This window comes from Aspergillus nomiae (assembly GCF_001204775.2).
Source record: "Aspergillus nomiae NRRL 13137 chromosome Unknown contig00017, whole genome shotgun sequence".
Taxonomy (NCBI): Eukaryota; Fungi; Ascomycota; class Eurotiomycetes; order Eurotiales; family Aspergillaceae; genus Aspergillus; species Aspergillus nomiae.
Window position 1 is genome coordinate 163,515 of NW_015378072.1, and position 21,064 is coordinate 184,578.

A 21,064-nucleotide genomic window follows, 5' to 3' on the forward strand; every position below is an offset into this window, starting at 1 on the left:
CAATAGAGAGCAAACTGGTCCAATTTCCTTTAATATGTTCTTTTTCTTTTCTCATTGCGCTCCTTGCTTCACGGTTGCATGCATTGCATTATCTGAGTCGGGGTTGGGGTCCTGCATGGTTGCATCAAGTAATGTTCATTTGATTTGGTCAGGCTTACCCTAGAGGGGCAGCATCATGGATTCAGGTTACGACATATATGGGAGTTAGCGGGTATATTCTCAATTCGATAGAGCTGGTGTTCAACATGTGATTATCCATTCTGTTTACTTTCCCTTTTATGTTTTCCTTTTACACATTATCTGAGGCATGTTGGATGGTTGGGCACCAGGCTTAGCGGTTAGATTTGGACGCTGTTTACCTAGACTTGGAGAGGCGTCAGTGCAAACGTCTTCTCAGATCATTGCGTGGAATAGATGTATTTGTAACGCTGTTAGGTCCAATGAGAAAGAATGATAATGTACTTCTAACGATTAGATGTCTATCCAATTAGTCTCTATCTCAAAGAGGTCACAGCTTCCCGCACCATCGGGGCAACCTGCTTCCTGCTCTTTGTAGTATCCGTTGCCGTCCAGATATGCCTCCACTTGTGGGTATCGTCACTATTAAGAGTGTCCTTCATAGCATCCGACAGACCACCTTCGTCACCATCGACAGAAGACCATTCCTCAAGACCCAACTGGGAGCTGGACTGCGTAACAAAATTCTTCAGGGCATCAACTGCAAGGCCCTCGTCACGCGCACATACAAACAACTCCCGATGAAACTTGCCATCACTTGAACTGAACGCCGCCATGACAACGACAATGCTCAGTTCCCGTTTGGCGGCAAATCCATACACTGCATCCAGGAACTCTTGCGGAGATCTTGCCTTCCGAACAACCCACGGGATCGACCTGACCATAGAGCAGAAGCCGATATTAAGGGGTGTTCCTGGTTCACGGGGAGACGTCTCGGTCCACTGTTTGTAGTCTCGACCCAGGATCTCATCGACCGTCAAAAGATCCAGACTGTTTTGCTTGGCCTCGAGGACTTGTGCATAGAGCTTGTCCTTGTCGGTCACATCCTTGTTGAATTTGGGTGTCAGGAAATCCACAGCCTGGATGTCGAATTGGGTGACTTTGTCTTTCGCTGTGAGATTGGTGGTATCAATTAGAACGGGAGTTACGGCAAGCGAGGCTACTTGTTCCTCAGCCGCCATCCGTGGTGTTTGGGCTTCTTCTGCTCTCCCCTCCGGCCATATTCCCCGTTTGTTCAGCGTGTGTATAACAAGCGACACGCAGGACCCGCTCTTCTCGATGACTTTTGGTTCGATCCCAGGACTAAGGAATCCATCATCTTGGTGGTGATCAATGCAACCTATCACGTTGAATTCAACCGTCGGCAGCCCGTCTAGACTACCCTTTCCTTTCTGTGTGCCGATCGGCAGCGCATTCCAGTCTACGAGGACCGCGTCGGCGCTTATCTGGTATTCTTCATTATCCTTTCCATTCTCTTTCATGTGCGCATTGAAATCTGCCACGGTGAGGATATGGTCGTGGAGGATCACCCCGGCTGATTCGGGTGTCTCTTCCCATGCTTGTTCACCTCGCGCCGGGGGGTGAGTTGACAACCATAATGCTTTGACAAATTCCGGTCGCAATCGGCGCAGCTCAGAGCCCGATGGAACATTCGGTAGGTTTATCAGGGGAACATGGTGCCGGCCAGTGTTGTTGGCGAAGTATGAGTAGGTTATCGCGGAGATAATAGAGTCGAGGTCCGCGGCGGGATTGCCGATGACGTAGACGGGTGCTTCTGCGCGTGTCAATGCGCCGGAAAGAAACCGGCGATGTGTCTGCAGGGCGGTTTTTAAGAACCGGAAAAGAGTGTGCTCGGAATTATTAGCCATTGTGTGGATTTGTGTGATGCTGTTCCCCGCGGTGTTGACGGTGACGTTTGGTGATGGTGATAAGCGATAAGAAATATATATCTCCGTATCCATGGGCAGAATATCACCGCACCGTCTCACCGCCGACCCCCATTTCAGGTGTCAGCTCAACATCATTTTTGAAGCTATTCACAATACACAGAAAATGCAATCGACCTATAAAGCCGAGGAGGAGATTATCCAAAAGGCCCTACACGCGTACAATGAAAAAAGTCGCGTAGAAAAACGGGTTAATATCACCAAATTGGCGCGTTATATAATGCAGAGAAAGGTGCCATGGCCTCTGCAGCTCTGGACGAGCTTTCTAAAGACAAGGAAGCGGCCTTCTTATTCAATGTCAAGATCTAAACGCCAGGCTAAGAAAGGCTAGTGTATGTAGGAGATGTACGGCGTCATATTGAAGCTCAAGATATAGCTGATATCGGGACTCGTTGGCGGTCTACAGCTTAAAAGCGTCAACAGGAGAATAGGGCCTCTATAAAGCGGCTCAGTGACGGACTCGATAATGCCCCAACACGGGCCTCATCGAGCCGAGAAAATACAGCATGGGAGAATCTATATATTGTAGATATGCAGGGGGATCCTCGTATAGCTTGATGTATATAGAAATGACGTTGAGCCGGGAATGCCCTGCTGAAATACTTCAATGGGGGTCGGCAATGATGCGGTTACTTCGTACATACCCTGACTTGGTCATTCGATACAACAGCATATAAAGTTAATCGATAACGAAACCAAAAAGGAAAAAAAAAAAAAAAAAAAAAGGGAATGAGAGCAAAACGGCGCCGTTCCTACAACCAAGCAGGGTTAAAAAATGTGCAAAAAAGAATTGGTCCCAGAGAGGCTCGAACTCTCGACTTCTGAGTTATTAGCTCAGCACTCTAACCGACTGAGTTATGGGACCCGGTTGTGATACCGGCCTCGAGTTCAAGCTGTATATAGCATGCTCAATCTCCGAGAACAATATATACTTCTCCCATTACATCACATCTCTCCTCCAAATCAACAAACCAACCCACTCATCAACATGTCCTTTTCTCTCCCAGAAACATTCGCAAAGCTCCCCAGATACCCTCTTCTATATCCCTCCCCCTCTCCCATTCATCCTCTCCCAGCATTAACCAGATATCTCAATCCCAACCCCAAAGCCGCCCCCGCAGTCTCCCTCTTCGCCAAGCGCGAAGACCATTCCTCCCCACTCGCCTGTGCAGGCAACAAGTACCGCAAACTCGAGTACATCGTCCCTGACATCCTGGCTAATTCAAGCCCACATGGACTCGGGGAAAGATCAGGAGCAAAGGCCATCACCACCTTGGTGACCGAGGGTGCTATCCAAAGCAACCATACAGTGCAAGTCGCCTCGGTAGCGCGACGCCTCGGACTCGAGGCAATTGTTATTCTCCATAAAGCTACAGGAGGCGGCTTAACTGCTAGTTCAGATAAGAATGCTTTTCTACGCACGGGAAATGTGCAAATTGCCCGGCTTCTAGGCGCCGAGGTGCGGATGCTCGAGAATAGCTCGACGGTGGATGACGGGGATCCGATTACGCCGATCCTGGAGGAATTGCGTGCTCAGGGGAAGGCTCCCTATTGGATTCCATCGGGGGCCAGTTTGCATCCTTTAGGCGGGCTGGGCTATGCGCGGTGCGCCTTTGAAATTGCGGCGCAGGAGAAGGAGCAATTAGGGGGCAATGGCCGGTTCGAATATATTTTTGTTGCGTGCGGGAGTGGGAGTACCGTGGGAGGCTTGATTGCGGGGTTCAAGTTACTGCAGAAAATCGAGGCTCAGACACGACAGGAGGAAAAGGAAGAGAGGGTCATTGGTCGTAAGGTCATCGGGATCTTGACTTCCCCTACCAAGCCGCAAGAATATCATGAAGGTCGAGTGCTCAACTTTGCCAGGCGTGCGGCACGTCTCATTGGATTAGACCCTGAGCGGGACATCACGCCGGAAGATGTCCATTTAGACGATCGATTTGCTGGCACAGCCTACGGAGAGCTGGATCCGACATCCAAGGAGATCCTGGCGTTGATAGCGCAAGAAGAGGGGGTCATTGTTGACCCCGTGTACACAGTCAAGGTCATGAGGGGCGCCATGCACTGGGTACAAGAGGGCGAACTCATCAGAGACTGGGCAAGCCGCCTTGAGACCTCGTCCAGCGGGAATCGAGTAAATGCACTGTTTATCCACACCGGTGGGCAGACGGCCCTAAGCGCGTATGCAGACATCCGCTAAAGTGGCAAAGGCGAGAATGACAGCTTGAGCGAACTAATGTCTATTCATTAAGAGTACAGAATAACGGTAGTCTGACTAGTAGTACACAGAGCATAGGGCCAAACAAAGCAAAGAGAAGAGGAATCAAGTAAACATGAGCATACCGCTCAATGATACCAGCGTACAGAGACGGGCTTGTTTGGCCTTTTAGAGGCATAGGTGGTGAAATGAGATGACAGGCCATGGGCTATCACTTTAGGTTCACCCATGTAAATATAGAACGACGCGAATATCAATTGAAGCAAAGAAAGAAGAAAAGGTGAAAAAAAATAACATAAAGATAAGACGAAGAAAAAGACCACACGAGTTGAGAAATTGCCAGCTCCCCAGACACCCCACATTTTTTAAACACCCGGTCCATGTAAGCAGACGTAAGCCATGGCAAAGAGAGAGACAGAGAGAGAGAGAGAGGAAGAGAGGAAGAAGCAACAGATCGCTGAGTCGCAACAAATAGAAAGATTGTCAAAACCGGCTGACACGGAAAGCACGTCTCGGGAACATCAATACCATATAATAACTTTACAGAAAGAACACAAGAGTAAGCCTCCCTGGAGACTTGTAAAGGCAACACCCTGGAATGTTGGATCATGCAGAAAACCATGGATCAAACGAAGTCTTTTGATCGAGCTCGTTTTGGAGATATCGTTATACTCGCATTGTTGTCATGAATGCGCAAGGCAAAAAAGCTGGAAGAGCCCGTAAAGCGTCCACTTCTTGATAGACATTATTCTCGAAAACAACGTTACAGCTCCTCTGTATTGCGATCGCCCTCACCTGAGCCGTTGGCTTCCGCGCTAGACTTATCGTCCTGTGGCTCCTCATCCTGTGGAGTTTCAGAACGATCCCCATGCTCGCATCAAGTACTTCCAGAGCCTCGTTAGCATGTGTGTTCTCCATAAGCTCTGGTTCTTGCCCTGGTTCCGGCTCGGGCTCTGCATCTTGATTTGTCAAATCTGCGAAGACATCGTCAAGGTTCTGCCGGGGACTGCTGTCAAATGGATTTTCATTATCGACATCAACCACTGGTGGCTCGTTTTCTGGGCCCTGATTAAACTGCGGAGAGCTAAAGAGAGATGCATCAAGTCCCTGGTGACCTGGAGAAGGGGAGCGCACAGGGAATGATGGGGAGTGCGCGGCAGCGTGTGGCAGAAAAGCAGAAGAGCCGGGAGCGAAGGCCGGTGTAGAGTCGCTTGCAGGAAGCGAATAATTGGCAGAGAAAGGATAAGGCGGGCTTTGGGCATCGGTCATTGGCGCTAACGTAGGTTCACCACGATTGGAATCGGAATTCGAGCCATCGCCCGGCGTTTGTGATTCAGGAAGCAGGGAAGACTTGCCCGACTGTAGATCAATAGATTTACGGCTAGGTTGTTTTGTACGCAAATGAGGAGGGAGATCCTCGGGACGGTCAACACCGAGCTGTGCCATAATCTTTTGCTGTTTTGTTGGACGTGGCTTGCGAGTCGAAAGAGACTGTTCCAGGATCGGAGGCGCTTCTGGTGCCACCGGAGCCCATTTATGAATCTCCTGTCGGAAGAAGTTGGTTTCGTAGGCCAACAAGACCTCCGCACCTTCTATCTTCCGGAGATAGAATATCAATGTGGGAACCTCCTCGGTAGTGGTGCACGCGGCGTTGGTGAAGCCATGGAGGAAATCTCGAAACCCAACTGCTTGATTGACAATGTTGTCCAAGGTTTGTTCCTCATCAGGTTGGAAAGGCAAGCCTGCGATTTCGGCCTGCCAATCTAGAAGATCTTCTAGCTTTGGACGAGCCGCATCTCGGGGTATTTTTTGGCGCCAATCGCAGATAGGGCAGGTATACTTGTCAAACTCCTTGACTTTGCCTCTTGCAATCTTGAGGCACTTGCCGTGATACCTATTATGAATGAGGGTTAGCCAGTGCCTATATCATTATATAACCGAAGGGGGTGGGAGCAAGGAAGACCGACCACTCGTGGCAGACTTCACACTCAATCATCATTCCAGCTTCAGAGTGCCTGCAGATACAGAAGACGTCTCGCTTCCGCGATTTCCCACCGCCCCACATGCTAGGAGTGATAGTGTTATTGTCTAACAAACCATCGGGGGTGTTATCTCGCGATGAAGGTTCGACCGGCGGTCGACAGCGATCTTCCAAATCAAAACAGTAAGAGTTCCTCTTTTCAACATACTCCATATGCGACTTCAAGATGTGAAGCGGCGCATTTGCCTTTCCGAATAGTTTCTTGCCTTTTCTCATCCAATCCTCATGGCGCTTCTGCTCACGTTCCAGGTCAATGGCTCCAGTTGGCCGGCTGTTCAGCTCCTCAAGGGACTCCATGAGTTCGCGGACTTCCTTGTATTTAGGGCGGTTCCTGAATTCCGGATCCCTGCTTCTCTCGTACAGAGACTGGATTTTCTTCTGCGCTTCACGCTGTTTTGTCAATATGGCATCTACCGCAGAAAGCGTCTCAGGGGAGACAGGGAAACGGGAAGCCTGGGCAGACAAAGCTTCCAGCTGCTGGTAGTGAACGGCTTCTACAGACATCAATTCCTTGGCTTTAGCTTCCCAGGCCTCACCATGGCGGCATAGATCCTTAAAATAGACCAGATGATCGTTGGTATCCGACAAACCCAGCTGCTCACCAGCCAGGATTAGCTCTTGACAGTCCTTGAGCGTCAGGTACTGATCGCGCTTCCGGCGCGCTTCCTCGTTCCATTTCATTTGCCGGAGAATATTTTCCAGTCCTTCAACCTCGGGAATATCCACGTTGAAATTACGTGCGGACTCCACCAGATCTTCAACTTCCTGGACCGATCGAATGTGGGGGTTCATGAGGGCAACGTTAACGTCCTGGCGGAATTTCTCGATCTCGCGGGTCTTCTCTTCCAGAGAAGCCATCTGTGGACAGTCGAACGACAGTTTATCAGCCTCTGCAAGAAGGGCGTAGATATTTTCTACTCTGCGAACTTCACGATCACGTTCTTCCAGCTGCGCGGCCTTAGAACTACTTCTGCGCCAAGCCTTCTCATTTTTCCTCCGGTTTTGCTGCTTCCGGGTAATATAGTTGGTTGCTTCTTCAACCCACTTATCGCAGCGCTGGACGAAGGCCGCAAGATCTTGGAGACCAGGCAAATGGTATGGGATTTTCTCACCTTCACTCAATAGATTATGAAGGACCTTCAACTGTGGCCTAGCCTCATCTTCCAATGTCTTGTCGAGCTTCTCACCCCATGCTTCCGGGATCCTGGCACGGTCCTGAACTTTTTGCACCAACGCCTTCAGAGCCTCATCACTATATCGGTAACGTAATGTGTGATCCGGCCCAAGTAGCCTTTGTTTTAGTGGCTCTCCGCAACAAACATTCATATCGATATGCGACAAACAAACGGTTTTCCCGGTTTTATGGCAGCGAAATTGTGTCAGATAAGTATATGCTTTGCACCACTGGCACTGGTAATCTTCTTCAGGTAGGTCCTCATCTTCGACTACGAACTTTAGCTGGCAACCACCAATGTCCATGGCATCTTCGGAGCCAAGCGTGCAATGGTGCAGAGCAATCTCCCGGTGCCGGGAGAAAAATGCAGCTCGCTCAGAAAGTTCCCGTGTGCAGGACCGCTGAAGGGCCGGAGATAGCCATTTAGCAGTTGTAATGGACGTATCACGAGCTGCTGCTGTTAAAAGTAATTCGTCATGCGAAAAACAAGGATGTCGCCGGAAATCCCGGAGACGCTCCACACCCACTGCACCCCAAGGTTCCCAGTCGGCAGGCGCAAAGTTGACAGCCTCATTGAAATTGAAGCCATGATTGAATCCTGCGTGGTAAGCTTGGGGGAAGGTGATGACGAACTGCCCAGCCCGCTGATCAAGCGCGTACACGTTGACACCGGCCTTTCTGAGCTGATCTGGCGGCATCAAGGTAACGAGTTGGAAGAGAAGGTCAGGCTGACCCTCGAAAAGCTCCGGGACTGCCTGCCGCATCGCTTCCTCAAACGCCTCTGCATCAGCCCCGGGAATACCGTACCAAGTCTTTGTGGCACCGAAGTGTTGATAGTTGGCCGAGTACGCATAATGGTCTTCATTATGCCAGCAGAATGTCGAGAAGCACATGCCGACATAAACCCAGGGGACTGTCATGCCAGAGATGTCCGACTTGATATGGCGGAACAACGAGTCACCGTGGAAAGGAAGAACATTCAGGTTCCAAGGGTCAACTGAATAAGGATCGAGGGGATTCCGTTCAATAGTAGGAAATCCACTACCGTGAGTAGTTGAGTGGATATCAGCACCATATTCTACTTCAACGGTCTCTGTCAGGCTTTCCACCAATCTCCAGAACTCGCGTTCCACGTCGTCCTCAGACTCCCGTCTGTGGCTGTTCAGGACTGGATCAAATGGCATCTTTGAGGCGAAATAACTCTTTTTGAAGTTATTTGCCTTTTCTTGGAACTGTTTCAGCGAGTAGACTCCTCCTTCTTCGAAGCCAAACTCCCCTGTGCCTACCAGGCACTTTGGGCAGTGCCAGTCGTACTCGGGGATGGCAGTCAGAGGGGGGTCAAGACAGTACTTGTGGTATCCTTGCTCGCAACTATCGCATACCAGGATCGAGGAGCTATCTTCTGATTTGCCACAATTCTCACATTTCTAGGTACAGTTAGCACATTATAATAAAGATCGACAACGTGATATCAGCTTACATCACCCGTCTTGCGGCCGTCACTCTTCCGTGACCGGGGAGGAGCAGGCCGAAGAAGACTCATATGGGAACCGGCAATTGTAGGTAAAGGCGCATCTACGAAATCATTAGGTTCGCATACAGTAACGGATGGTAATAATCTTTACACACCTTTGCGGAGACGCTTACTACGTCGACCGTTCGGGTCGTCTCCATTCTCAGTTTGAGAACCACTTTCGTGGCTAATCGCGCGCTTTGTATGATGGCCATGGCCATTGGAGACAGGAGTCGAAATTGAAGGATGCTCAGCCACACTTTTCGGTGTCAAAGAGCCATTCTCTATTTCACGCTTTATGGTCGGATTGTTGTTTACCGCCACAAAAGATGGCGACCGGTTGACAGCAGTAAATCCCGAACTAGCATTCACAGGGGTGAATCCAGAAGCTATCGGCCGAGGAGGCGTCGGCTCAACTGGAGGTGTTGGTTTATCCGGGGTTGCTTCAACCTCCCTCGGAGTGCTCTGCGGAGCTGATGGCGGGAGACTCATTGTTCCCTTAGGAAGCATGTGTGGCGTGCCATTGTCAAGTGGCATGGGCTTTTTAGCCATAGGCGACTGATGAGGCGATGGTGTGTAAGGACCACCATGTTCCAGCTCCAATTGCTGCTGCACCCCGGGCTTAGCCACGCGGAGGTACTCTTCATATGGTTGGAGCCATCGCTGATAGGAATTCTTCAGCGAGGTTGAAAGTGAAGACATGATCTTGCCACTGTAGCCAAGATCGCGGCCAATCTCAGCCCACTTCTTCATCTTGCATACTTGGTCAAAGCCACCCCTAACCTCCACAGCCTTCTTCAACTTGTACAAATCCAGAGGGCGTTTATCGACGCTCGGGAAACGGTTGAGATTGGTTCCATGTTGTTTGTGGAATTTGGCCAGTTGATCGAGATAATTTAGATTTGCTCGGGTTCCTGGGTCCGGGTCAGAACTGGGCTGCGGAGCACCACCGGCGGCAGACGTGGCTGAACGCGGGGGCATACCTCCTTCAACCGAGTTGAGCTCCTGTCGGCGGGTTTTGAAGTGGAATCGCTGTGAGACTGTTTGTCAGCCTCCATACTTCACTTATAGTATTGTGAATGGCAGAAGAGGTGAAAGGAATCCCCATCCAAGCTGATAGACAGCCCTAGATGTGTACCCTGGAGAGCCAACAAATCATGAAAAGCATGCACATACCTCTGTATCAATGGCAAACGGCGGTTGCCAGCCTTCAGGTGGAATAATCCTGCAAATTCCATATTTCTTGCCTTCGGGCGCTATCTTGCGGATGTACTTTTCCGGATCCTTGAATTCCTCCTCAGTTGGCCGAAACGTAGGAGCCTCTTGTAAACCGTGAGGTCGGATACGTTTACTTGGCTCTCGAGGGGCATTGGGTTGTCCCCGTCGCTCCACTGTGGACAAGTCGAGAGGTATAGACCGTCGAGCACTTAAGGGTACATTGTGAGAATGCGACGGGTGGGTGCTAGAGGATCGGGTGGGTTGACGGCTCGCCGAAGGCTGTCCGCCAGTCGAGTTGCCTCCTGTCGAGGCCGGAGCCACCATTTCTTATATGCGACGGTCTGATCGCGAGCGGAAGAAAATTGCGCGTGTCTTATCGCGGATGGAAGGGGGCAGTCATCCGATGTGAAAGGCACATGAGAGAAAGGACAACCGTCGAGGAGTGGAGGAATACGGATGGTCAAGCAAGTGAGCCGACTGATTGAGGGAAGTAGTAAGGGCAGCGGCTATATGTGAGGCACGCCCCGGGGGGGAGCAAGTCGATGATGGAGAGGATAAAGTAGATGTCTAAGGCAAGCCCGAGATGAACCCGAGAGGACAAAGAGTGTGGAGAATCTCGGAAGAGGATCAAGAACCGGTAGCGTGTGCCACCAGGCCAAGGGCAGGTCAGCGCAGGAAAGTAAACCTAGGTAGCAATTCGGTTGTTGATGGGGGAAGAGGAGCTATGCGTGTAATTGTGAGTTAGCAGCCGGTAACGATTGGAGGAATGATCGTAGATCGATGGGTAGTTAGTGTTGAATTGGGTGTGTAAAGTAAAGTAAGGTAGGGCAGGTGGTTGGTTAGGTAAGTAATCCGACTAAGTCACTCACGTCAAGTTAGTTAGTCGTACCTCAGTTTAGGTTCGGTATGGTACTTACTTACGGGACGGGAATTTATTCGAGAGGGTCCAGCGTATGTGTACTCCAAGTGGGAAGAAGATATAAACCTACCTCAGTAGTCGTACTATACTGCCGGTAAGTTCATGTCAGCTCCTCCGTCAACTAATATTACAGAGAGTATATAAGTGGATGAATTGACCTTTGGAAGGATATTTTTTTGTTTTTGCTTTCAGAAGATGGAGGGAACGCACCATCGGAAGGGAAGCCAAACTAAAGGAAGGGGGGCTGAAAAGGATGGGGAAAAAAGAAAAAAGAAAAAAAAAAAAGATGAGAAAAAAAAATAGAAAAGTTATACCTAGGCTTCGATCCATGATTTGTATTGCAATTGCTTCACTACGATTACTTTACTTCTGGGGCTGGTAGCGAAAACCCTTGAACCGTAATATCAGGTCTTCGTATTACGGTATCGAAAGATATCTGCTGGCCGCAAACGGTGCGATGTGACGAGATATTACCAGAATTGGAAATTGCACGTAGCTGGAGCTCCATCGCAGGCTATATGAAGAACGTCTATTGCATTTTTCCTACACTATTTATACTCCGTAGATAGTTGAAGAGCGAACACAGATTCCATTCAGGTGGAATAACTCTACCAAGCATCTTTGCAGGTTCAATTGAGTAGAGGGAATGATCCCTCCCCAATGGTACTGTACCGCAGGAGACGTATGAAGTTGGTAACTATTACCGCAGGCTTATGGGGGGTGTCGGGCTGTCCACTACCTAGTTTCAACCGCAGGTCGTTCTCATGAGATGGTTAACGTATCTTCCTACAAACAATACAAACTAACCCATGAAAGATGCAATATCTTTTCCGCTGACCCGAGTCGGTCTCAGGAGAAAAGCATTGTCCCGGTAGGGTACCTGAGCCCTAGGGAGTAGCGTGTACTCCGTATGGGGTCTATGAAACGCAGTCAGTTATGACACGTCAACCATGGTCCGGATCCGACCACAATAGCAATGATCCCTAATTGATAATGAGACATAGTCTGACTTCAAATGCTTCTGAGGGCCACCCAGAACTTGTTTAGCGGATTTGTGCCCTGATAAGCGTCTTTTGTCACTGGTCCATGATGGTGGTCGTCATGCAGGATACGCTATTTTTCATATCACATGAACCCGTAATTTTACAAGTGGGTTGCTTCCGGACTAGATCGGGTTTTCCAGTCCATAGCGAAGCCACCGCGTCGGCTTTGTGTTTGTCTATCATCTCAGAACGGAGTAGTGAGGTATGCGAGTGATTTTCCACGGGGCGAACCCACGCTTATCGAGTATGGATGTACATACTATTTTCCAATAAATAATAATAGGCCATCTTATTGACCCCAACACTACCACTCAAAACTTGTATGCACTCTGTACGTACTACAAATGGGGTTTCTACTCTCATAGCTCTAACTACCTAAATTCTATAGTTTATATATTCAACCTTTCTCGTTTTTTTAATCTTTCTGTATTAGTCGCTTGGATTATCTACCAAGCACTTTGACCCCTTGTTGTATCGCGCTGACATTGCGGATCATGCAATCCCCCTTCCGATATTATTCCTGAGGCTGAAATGGAAATTCATTAAGTTCTTGGTGAGATCATATGATTCCAGTCTGTGGTGCCTGAGGCATGCCACGATTCTCTGCTTTGACACCAGCGCAGATTTCAAATTTCCATGGTTCAGTTGCCTCGTTTTAGGATGTGGGGCTTGTGTAATGTTACATTGCATAAATACAGGAAGTAATCTTTTCCCAGAAAGAGACAACTTTAAAAGACAATATTCAGCAGTAGGTGGCACTAGGTGCTGCTTATAACATGCGTATCATGTGACCAGGATATATATCAGTGCGACAACATTAACAATAGTTAACGACAACGAATGCAGCTTTCCCATGGGATTGTCACCATCGTACAATGCACATAGGCAAAGAGGCAAATATCCACAGACACAGACCATCAATTTTGAGTATAACCAAGTTTTGGTAAAACGGTGTCACACCTGAGTCCTCTGAGCGATGGCCGATGTGGATGACGTCCATACAAAACCTATCCCGGCGTTTTATTGCTGTTATCTCCTGAGATCAACCGTTCGGCAAACTTCTCTGTACATTGGCTCCACTCCTCATCCATCTAGACGGCTCGCGCAGCACAATGGAGTCTCAAAAGGTGGAGCACGCAAGACTGCAAATGACAAGAGACCTTGGGAAATGGTGCTCATTGTAGAAGGCTTTATGAGTCGGACTGCTGCCTTGCAGTTTGAGTACGTGGAGTTTTTTGGCTCTTCATTTTCTTCATCTACCTCCTCCCCCGCCCCCTTCTTTCCTGCCCCGAGCACTTGGTTCTTGAGTTAGTGCTATATACACGACTTAATCCTTCTCATCATTAGCCTGGACTATATATCTAATATCTCTGCAGATGGGCATGGCAGAAGCCGGGCAAATCTCGCCATCTTGGCTTTGGTGATGATAATACGGAATCTGCCGGAGGGAAGGGTAGGACCCGGCCTCGTGGCCCCGCGAGGTCCTTGAAAGGGCACTTGGAGAATTTGCACGCTTTGCTACGATCGACATACTTCTCTAGTCTACCTCTCAGAGTACGATTCTTTGCTGAAGACGTTCACCAACTGTGGAGGGTTTGGAGTGATCGCGTAGATGGTGTCATTCCGGAGCACATCAAAGTTATCCCAGATGGTAGCTGTGTCGAGAATAAGCAGCCTGGCATCGAGTACGCAAGAGTTGGTAGCGTCGAGCACATTCAGGTCGATTACAGTAAGATGTATAATTACTTGGAGAAGGCAGCGTTTCAGCTGGACGATCCAGAAGACTTGCAGTGCAAAGTTTGCCAAACACCGGTTGTCCCCAAGGAAGAGCTGGTAGTTGTCTGTCCTCAGATGCGCTGTTACTGCGTGAGTCATTTATTATGTCTATCGGCTAGGTTCCTAGATTCTACCACGGAGCGAGGAAGACTCGTACCCATAGCTGGAAAATGTCCTGGATGCCACAAAATTGTCCAATGGTCCCTGATGATGCAGGAACTGAGTTTACGAACCCGAGGAGAAAAGGAATTGCAGGCTATTTTGAGGAAAAAGAAACGAGGGGATTACAGGAAAAATGACGTTCCGAGTGAGGACACTGATGATGTGAGCACAGCTACTGCAGAACACTGTGACTTTCCCGAGTCAGTGGGTAGCTCAGTAAAGGGGCCGAACAACGCCTCCGATGAAGGCACCCACGACGACATCCCTCTAGAAGATGACTGGTATGAGTCGCTGGCCCTCGAATCAGACCATGAGATCGATGATTGGTCGAAGGGCCATCCTGCAATGGCCACAAGAGTCGAAATAGTCATCGAGGATAGCGATGGGTGATAATACAGGATAAAAGCTCCCGGGATTCGCCCTCAGCCAATCGAGTCCGAATCAAGCTGCAATCGAGTCAAACTTCCGCAAAGGCCCAATAATCCCAACGCGCGCTATGCAGTCAGTTGCTTTGCTCCAAATCTCTTCTGATACTTCTTGAAATGATCTTCCTGCATCTACAACGTGGATGTCGCCATGGGGTTGCAGGTCAAATAAAGTCTGGAAGAGTTCGCGCACACGGCTCTGCATGGTTTCGTTCTCATACCGCTCCACGCCAAACCCGCCCCGCTTTGCGGCCTCTGTAGGGAGATACGAAGGAAAAGGCACATGTCTGGTCGGGGCAATCCGACTTCTGGCTGCCACGCCCAACCAAGAGACAAAGTTGGAATTCCTTTTGCGGCAGAGTACACGGCACCGGAGTATGAGTAACGGTCCACAATCACGGTGATCCCTTTGGCTATGTCTGCTTTAATATCCTTGGCAATCTCCCAACGGTTGGCAGAGAAGAGGAGATGAATTGAGTGGTCATCCAACTGTGACTGACCACGTAAATAGCTATCAATTAGTTTGCCAATGGCCGTGGTGCGGTCTGGAAAGGAACTAAATTAGAGTGTTGTCCGCATGACCGGAGAGATCCTGCTGCGAGAGATACCTGGAAACCGAACATATTTTACTAAGTGGCCTGACTCTTGCAGATAGTCGCGCAGGTGCTCACACTGGCTTGATTTTCCAGCTCGATCCAAGCCCTCGACGACAATGAGCGCCCCGCGTGTTTCTCCGCGATTTGTGTTTTCTGACATGGTGTATGACTGATTGATAATAAGAATAATAATGATAATAGTAGTTGCAATAGTTGACTATGAAAGCAACGTTTGGAGTTGGGAAAAATTCAAAATATCCCTCGAAAATAAAATACAGATTTCCTGTCCGACGTTCAGAGGAAGAAGTAACAATGCGGAGTTGTGAACAGCGGAGACTTGGGTTGATTAAATTCAGGGACTCCGTCTGTATTTTCAGGCATCCCACTTCCCTCTTTTGGTCAGATTAATTTCTCTTTTCCCCGAACATTCAGCAGATCAGCACTGCGCCAGTCTCGAATCTCTCCGGTGCACGCCATGGGTTCTGATGTTTCGCAACGGCCTCCCAATGATATGGTCAATTTTAGTCTTCTAAATTCTGTTACTGCGTCAACATTAGCCCCGCGATTGGGCAAGCTGGCAATCGCGGGCAGAAATGCTATCCTTACGCCGCACTACATCCCATTGACGTCGCGGGGAGCCGTACCCCATGTCGCGCACGATGTCATGCGTGAGCAGACTGCTATTAGCGGTCTGTATTTTGCTCTAGAAGATTGTATGCATTTGACTACGTCCCCAACTTTTCGATATCCTGGGTATTTTGAAGCACGCAAGGCGCTGACAGTTAAAGATCAGTCATAGAAAAGCTGCAGAAGAAAGCATGCCCACCGGTCTACAAGACGCCAGCTGCGCCGAATGAGTCGCCTCTGCGCAACTTTGTTTGCCTCCCCGAAGATCCTGTGCTGGTTTTGGGCCCACGTCGCGTGCCGCCGCTCGCGTGTCCGCCATCGAATACACCAAACTCGATTGCTGTGCTCACCGCCGTTGGCTTCGGACAACTGGGGACTGGTCAGTATGTCGAAGCCGTGCAGAAATTACGTCCAGATATTGTGGTGGGCCTGGCCGATTTGGTCTTGACCCATCGGCCTGGCTTGAAGAGACAAGGGAAGATGGTGGATAGGACTCATGCGTTCACTACGTATTCTACGGAGCAGCTTTATGGAGATGCGGTCTCCGAGGAAAATCGCTCGAAGACGGCTTACTTTGCTCCCATATTACCGTTGGACAATGCGCAGCAGACACTGTACTTGGATGACCTGGAAGACGAACTCCGACGGTACATTTCCGGTCTTGCATTGTATGAGTCGGAGTCGCTGTCTGTCGTTCCCGAATCTTTAGGACATCTCCCCCGGTTGCTCTTCAGCGAACCAGCTACTCCACATGACATTTTGCGCGAAGTCTCCCTTGGCGCTGACCTTCTAACAATTCCGTTCTTGGGTCACACCACGGACGCCGGCATGGCCTTGGACTTTGTCTTTCCGCCACCATCTGATGCCCATGACACATCTGCCACACAATCCAAACCGCTGGCAATTGATCTATGGGCGCCTACTTTTACAACGGACACAGCGCCGCTCAACGAAGCATGCCAGTGCTACACCTGCCGAAATCATCATCGCGCATATATCCACCATCTTCTGTCGGCGAAGGAAATGCTGGCTTGGGCTCTCCTCCAACTCCACAATCTCCACACGATGGATAGTTTCTTCGCGAAGATCAGAGAAAGTATCCAACAGGGTACTTTCGAGTCAGATGTTCAAAGATTCCAGCGTATTTACGACTCTCAACTACCTGAAAAAACAGGCCAGGGCCCAAGGTAAGCTAGCTCCTCGTTTCTCTTCCTATCCGTTTCAACGTAATACCACTGACACGATCTTTCCACAGAGTTCGTGGCTATCAGGCCCCAAGCAGGGGACCAAATGAACCTCGCCGTAACCCTCGCGCATATGGTCGCTTGGACGCCATAGGAACGCTTGCCGAATCGCAATCCTCCATTGCTACCCCGGACACGGGGGCCGAGGGGCTCGAGGAACATGGATTTGCCAAGAAGTTGTCCTCCTGAGTTTCAGTTTTACAGTATATATGAATTCTATACCTGACGCTACTGACACGAATTTTGGTGCTGAGGCGTATGTGGTGTTCACCTTCGGTTTTGTTTCTGCCTCCCATAGTCTTGATTCTTGGGGATCGATACTGTTTAAAGCGAGCAAATGTGCCCCACAATGATGCATTCCAGCTAGATATAAGATCTCTAAAGCTTAGACTGTCATTCAATAACTACAACGTGATTATGATTGATCATAAGATCATGATGCCATGAAGCAAATATGAACATGGGAACGATGTCACTCATGGTTCCTTGACGCGGTTTTATACTGTGCAGTACCCGGGACTAAGAAAACCCAACGCTGCTTATTTTGCGTTCAGTAGGACCCTCCACATAAACTTCTTCTCATCCTCCTCTTCCTCCGATCCCATCTCGGTGCCCGCGCCAAAGTCCTGCCCGACAACGCAGACGAGCCAAACGTCGTCCTTGGTTTCATTGAGGAAACGCTCGGTTGCGGAGTTACGGGGGTAGATGCTGCGCCATTCATCCCAGATTCCAAACGCCTCGTCGCCCCAAGCGCGGAAACTGACCTCTTCAATGATAGTGGGGGTGACGATTTCTTTTCCACGAAAGACACCCCATGTGACGGAGTTGACATTATTCGGGTTCATTTCAATGGGATCAGCGTCGGAGGTTTGGGCCGGCAGAGACGATTCGAAGTCACCCTTAGCATTGGCGGCGAACCAGGCAAGTTTCTCATGCCCGTGCTTCTGAAGTAGTGGCTTAAGTATTGAGTGGTAGTCTTTGCTGGGACAGAAAAACTCAACGAATGGCTTCTGGAAAACGAATCCTTCGCGAGGGGGACCCCAGCCGTAAATAGGGTCATCACTACGAACGCCGTTCACAGCTGGCTGAGATGCTAACGTCCACCAGCCATTACCATCAATGAGTTGTAGAAGCTCTGGACGAATGACTTCTGTCTCTGCATTCAAGCCAGAGCTACCTTCTTCAGCACCGCCTTCTGACCATGGAACCATATGCAGTTCACCTGAGACGTGGCGGTGGAAGAGAGCGCTGATGTCCTCACGCGACACCGGGAAACCCCAGATTCTGTGGGCAACTGAAGGAGGAACGTGTAATGATGGGCCATAGCCATCAATCTCACCGAATGCTGGCGAACGAGCATCACCCCAGCGACCGTTGGGGAAGTCATCCCACGTAGCCTCCCTACCAAGTGCACCCAGACCTTCAGAAATCTGAAGGGTTGTACTGCGATCTGGTGGCATCGCAGGCATCCCAGCACTAGTAGCGGGGGCTTCATGAGAAATGGAGGCCTTCGATGACACTTCAGAAGCGTGTAGTTTGTCTACAATGACCCGGTTATGGGGAAGGGAATTGATAGACGAAGCCCTTCTCCTGGTTAGAGAGCGAAGTCGAGCCCCGTCCATGGCAGAGATATCCTCGCCATCTTCTATTGCGTCGAAATCTTCAGAATAAGGAGGGATCAGGTCGCAGCGTTCCAGGATGAAGGACACCGTCTTCTCAAGATTCAGTGTATAAAAGTGAAACCCTCGGATTCCAGGACAAGGGATATCTCTCATGCCATCCACAAGATTGCTGATAATATCCACACCAATGCGCTTCACAGAATCGTCATTGTGTTTAACTGCTTCTAGCTCCGAGAGAATCTGGGGCGGAATTTGGACATGGCTGAGTTTTGTCACCCTCGTCAAGATCTTGTAGCTGTGGATTGGCATCAAGCCAGGAATGATAGGGATGGTCTTGAAGGCGCCCGATTCGTGGTTCCGTAGCATATTCTCAAACTTAGTGTATGCCTCAATATCATATGTCAACTGAGTCATTATGAAGTCTGCACCCGCCTGAGTCTTCTCGACTAGATATGGAAGATCGGTCTTGGGATCCTGGACGTCTTGGAAAGAATCGACTGGGTGACCTTCTGGGTAGGCCGCCACACCTAGACAAAAGTAATCACCGTACTTTTGGCGAATGTACCGTACTAGGTCTACCGCAAACGTAAAGTCCTTGTTGCTATCGTCTTCTCCATGCATGCTGTATTCCTCACTGCGCGGCGGATCGCCACGAAGAGCCAGGATATTGCGTATTCCCAATACCTTGGCCTCTTCTAGTGCCTCATCCACCAAGGCCCGACTCATGTTAGTGCAGGTAAGATGTAAACATGTTGTCAATTGCAACTGGCGCTGGCAGATTTCCGCCAACTCGAGAGATCTTTGTGCAGTGCTACCTCCAGCGCCCCAGGTGACCGTGACGAACAATGGTCGCAAAGCTTGTGCCATGCGCTCCAGACGGGCTTGAAGGTTGGCAAAACCCTACGAGAACCAGACTTGGTTAGCAGTCAATCTTGATACCTGGAAGTACCCTCAGTGCGGGGAGGAGGGGTACCCCACCATCTGAGTCTTTGGAGGGAAGAACTCCAAAGAGAAGTAGTTTGCGTCCGGCGGCAGCGCCGCAATCTTATCCGTAATCTTCTCCATCTTGTTCCCAGAATCTGTTCCGTCGAAGGTACGGGGAAGGTGGTAGTTGAAGAAGGATGACTGGGGCGATATCCATCGGGGAGGGAAAGGTTTGGGCCGGAGTTTAACGGGCCCTCCGATTAACGGAAAGGGAAACATGCCAATGCCATCTCCATGAAGTTAGGATTCCATGACATGGTCGAGAGAGACTATGATCGGGACTTCGGTGGTCTTAATTGGATCTGACCTTGAAACAGTTTGCATGCTATCAGCGCAAGCTACCCAAAAGATGGGCCCATCATGGATTCTCCAACAAACTTACTATTTGGGATTCCAAGACGCCTGGTTGCAAACATAGCAAACATCAACCCGTTGTCGCGGATCAACACAGTATACATTCATGGATGAAATCCAGACGCTACAACTTTCGTAGATCCGCAACAATTATAGATCACGGCGCAAGATGTTCCTGTTTCGACGCCAATCGGTGCCCTTTCACCGGAATCGCCTTTCATTATCTTTCAAGCATATGTCCCGCCGCCAATTCTCTACTCCCACCTCTTCCACTCCAAAGGCTCGACATCTCGCCTCCGCAAGCTGAATGATCGGCTCCCGTCCTTCCTTCGCGCCTATACGACCCCGTTACTTGGGGCCCCGGGAACGCATATTACCTCCTTTTTGATCCTACATGAACTTACCGCCATTGTACCCCTATTCGGACTTGTGACGGCTTTTCACTACGGCAATTGGCTACCAGACTTAACCTCAAGTAACGCCTTTGAAGAAGGAACCCGACGATTCGGGCGGTGGTTGCAGAAGAAAGGCTGGGTCGAAAATGTTGATGTGGACGCCATGGAGTTGGCCGGAGGTGTAAACAGCTATGACCCTGTCACAACAGATCAAATGACGGAGAGCGACAGGAAAGGTGTACGCCTGGTGCTAGAGTTTGCGACGGCGTATGCGGTCACCAAGGCTTTACTACCGCTCCGGATTGCCGCAAGTGTCTGGGCGACGCCTTGGTTTGCCCGAGCCATACTGGTACCGACAGGAAAAGGGTTCAAAAAGCTGTTGGGGAGAAAGTAGAGTTTGACGGCCACTAGTGTCACTACAAATTCCGGATTGATGATGATGATGCACCAAGACCGGGAAGTACATAAGACTATTTTGCACAGAGTATTTAGGCTTGTAGATATTGTATAATTTCTATTTCTCAGGACGTCTTTTCTGATTTATATCATTTGCTGCCCTTACAGTTTGAATCGAACCAGGGAGCAGATTTTCAAATCTTCAGATCGAGCAGAGAAATTTAGGCCTTCTCGTAGATCCAGTCGAACTGGCTGTGCTTGTACTTCTGGAGCTCCTCAGGCTTGAACCAGAGAGCAATCTCCTTCTTGGCGTTCTCGACGCTGTCAGAGCCGTGGCAGACGTTGCGGCCAACATCCTATACAAGAGTAAGAGCCATGCACACAGAGTGTTACGGG

The 21,064-nt window shown here is 49.6% G+C and overlaps 8 protein-coding genes across 8 annotated transcripts; 4 read left to right on the plus strand and 4 right to left on the minus strand.

Moving 5' to 3' along the window:
* Window positions 1-494: 494 nt before the first annotated feature.
* Window positions 495-1,886, minus strand: ANOM_002053 (putative exopolyphosphatase; the record flags this gene model as incomplete). Its single annotated transcript, XM_015547310.1, has 1 exon — window positions 495-1,886. The coding sequence occupies one exon, from the start codon at window positions 1,884-1,886 to the stop codon at window positions 495-497; it is 1,392 nt and encodes a 463-aa protein (XP_015411146.1).
* A 1,066-nt stretch (window positions 1,887-2,952) lies between these two features.
* ANOM_002054 (1-aminocyclopropane-1-carboxylate deaminase/D-cysteine desulfhydrase) lies at window positions 2,953-4,161 on the plus strand (the record flags this gene model as incomplete). Its single annotated transcript, XM_015547311.1, has 1 exon — window positions 2,953-4,161. One exon carries the CDS (start codon window positions 2,953-2,955, stop codon window positions 4,159-4,161), a length of 1,209 nt encoding a protein of 402 aa, XP_015411143.1.
* Window positions 4,162-4,923: 762 nt separating this feature from the next.
* Window positions 4,924-10,449, minus strand: ANOM_002055 (putative PHD transcription factor (Rum1); the record flags this gene model as incomplete). The annotated part of the gene is made up of 5 exons (XM_015547312.1): window positions 4,924-6,073; window positions 6,147-8,821; window positions 8,875-8,969; window positions 9,024-9,939; window positions 10,084-10,449. Coding segments are annotated over 5 exons (5,202 nt in total), but the record flags the coding sequence as incomplete, so codon positions are not given.
* Window positions 10,450-13,063: 2,614 nt separating this feature from the next.
* On the plus strand, window positions 13,064-14,415 carry ANOM_002056 (structure-specific endonuclease subunit SLX1; the record flags this gene model as incomplete). Its single annotated transcript, XM_015547313.1, has 2 exons — window positions 13,064-13,308; window positions 13,464-14,415. 2 exons carry the CDS (start codon window positions 13,064-13,066, stop codon window positions 14,413-14,415), a joined length of 1,197 nt encoding a protein of 398 aa, XP_015411141.1.
* A 51-nt stretch (window positions 14,416-14,466) lies between these two features.
* On the minus strand, window positions 14,467-15,206 carry ANOM_002057 (bifunctional thymidylate/uridylate kinase; the record flags this gene model as incomplete). The annotated part of the gene is made up of 3 exons (XM_015547314.1): window positions 14,467-14,705; window positions 14,777-14,995; window positions 15,059-15,206. 3 exons carry the CDS (start codon window positions 15,204-15,206, stop codon window positions 14,467-14,469), a joined length of 606 nt encoding a protein of 201 aa, XP_015411142.1.
* A 315-nt stretch (window positions 15,207-15,521) lies between these two features.
* On the plus strand, window positions 15,522-17,204 carry ANOM_002058 (tRNA-ribosyltransferase family protein; the record flags this gene model as incomplete). The annotated part of the gene is made up of 3 exons (XM_015547315.1): window positions 15,522-15,759; window positions 15,840-16,860; window positions 16,929-17,204. The coding sequence occupies 3 exons, from the start codon at window positions 15,522-15,524 to the stop codon at window positions 17,104-17,106; spliced, it is 1,437 nt and encodes a 478-aa protein (XP_015411139.1). The 3' UTR covers window positions 17,107-17,204.
* Window positions 17,205-17,456: 252 nt separating this feature from the next.
* Window positions 17,457-19,742, minus strand: ANOM_002059 (methylenetetrahydrofolate reductase (NAD(P)H) MET12; the record flags this gene model as incomplete). Its single annotated transcript, XM_015547316.1, has 2 exons — window positions 17,457-19,439; window positions 19,518-19,742. The coding sequence occupies 2 exons, from the start codon at window positions 19,740-19,742 to the stop codon at window positions 17,457-17,459; spliced, it is 2,208 nt and encodes a 735-aa protein (XP_015411140.1).
* Window positions 19,743-19,883: 141 nt separating this feature from the next.
* On the plus strand, window positions 19,884-20,666 carry ANOM_002060 (uncharacterized protein; the record flags this gene model as incomplete). The annotated part of the gene is made up of 2 exons (XM_015547317.1): window positions 19,884-19,973; window positions 20,034-20,666. 2 exons carry the CDS (start codon window positions 19,884-19,886, stop codon window positions 20,664-20,666), a joined length of 723 nt encoding a protein of 240 aa, XP_015411166.1.
* Between the last annotated feature and the right edge of the window lie 398 nt (window positions 20,667-21,064).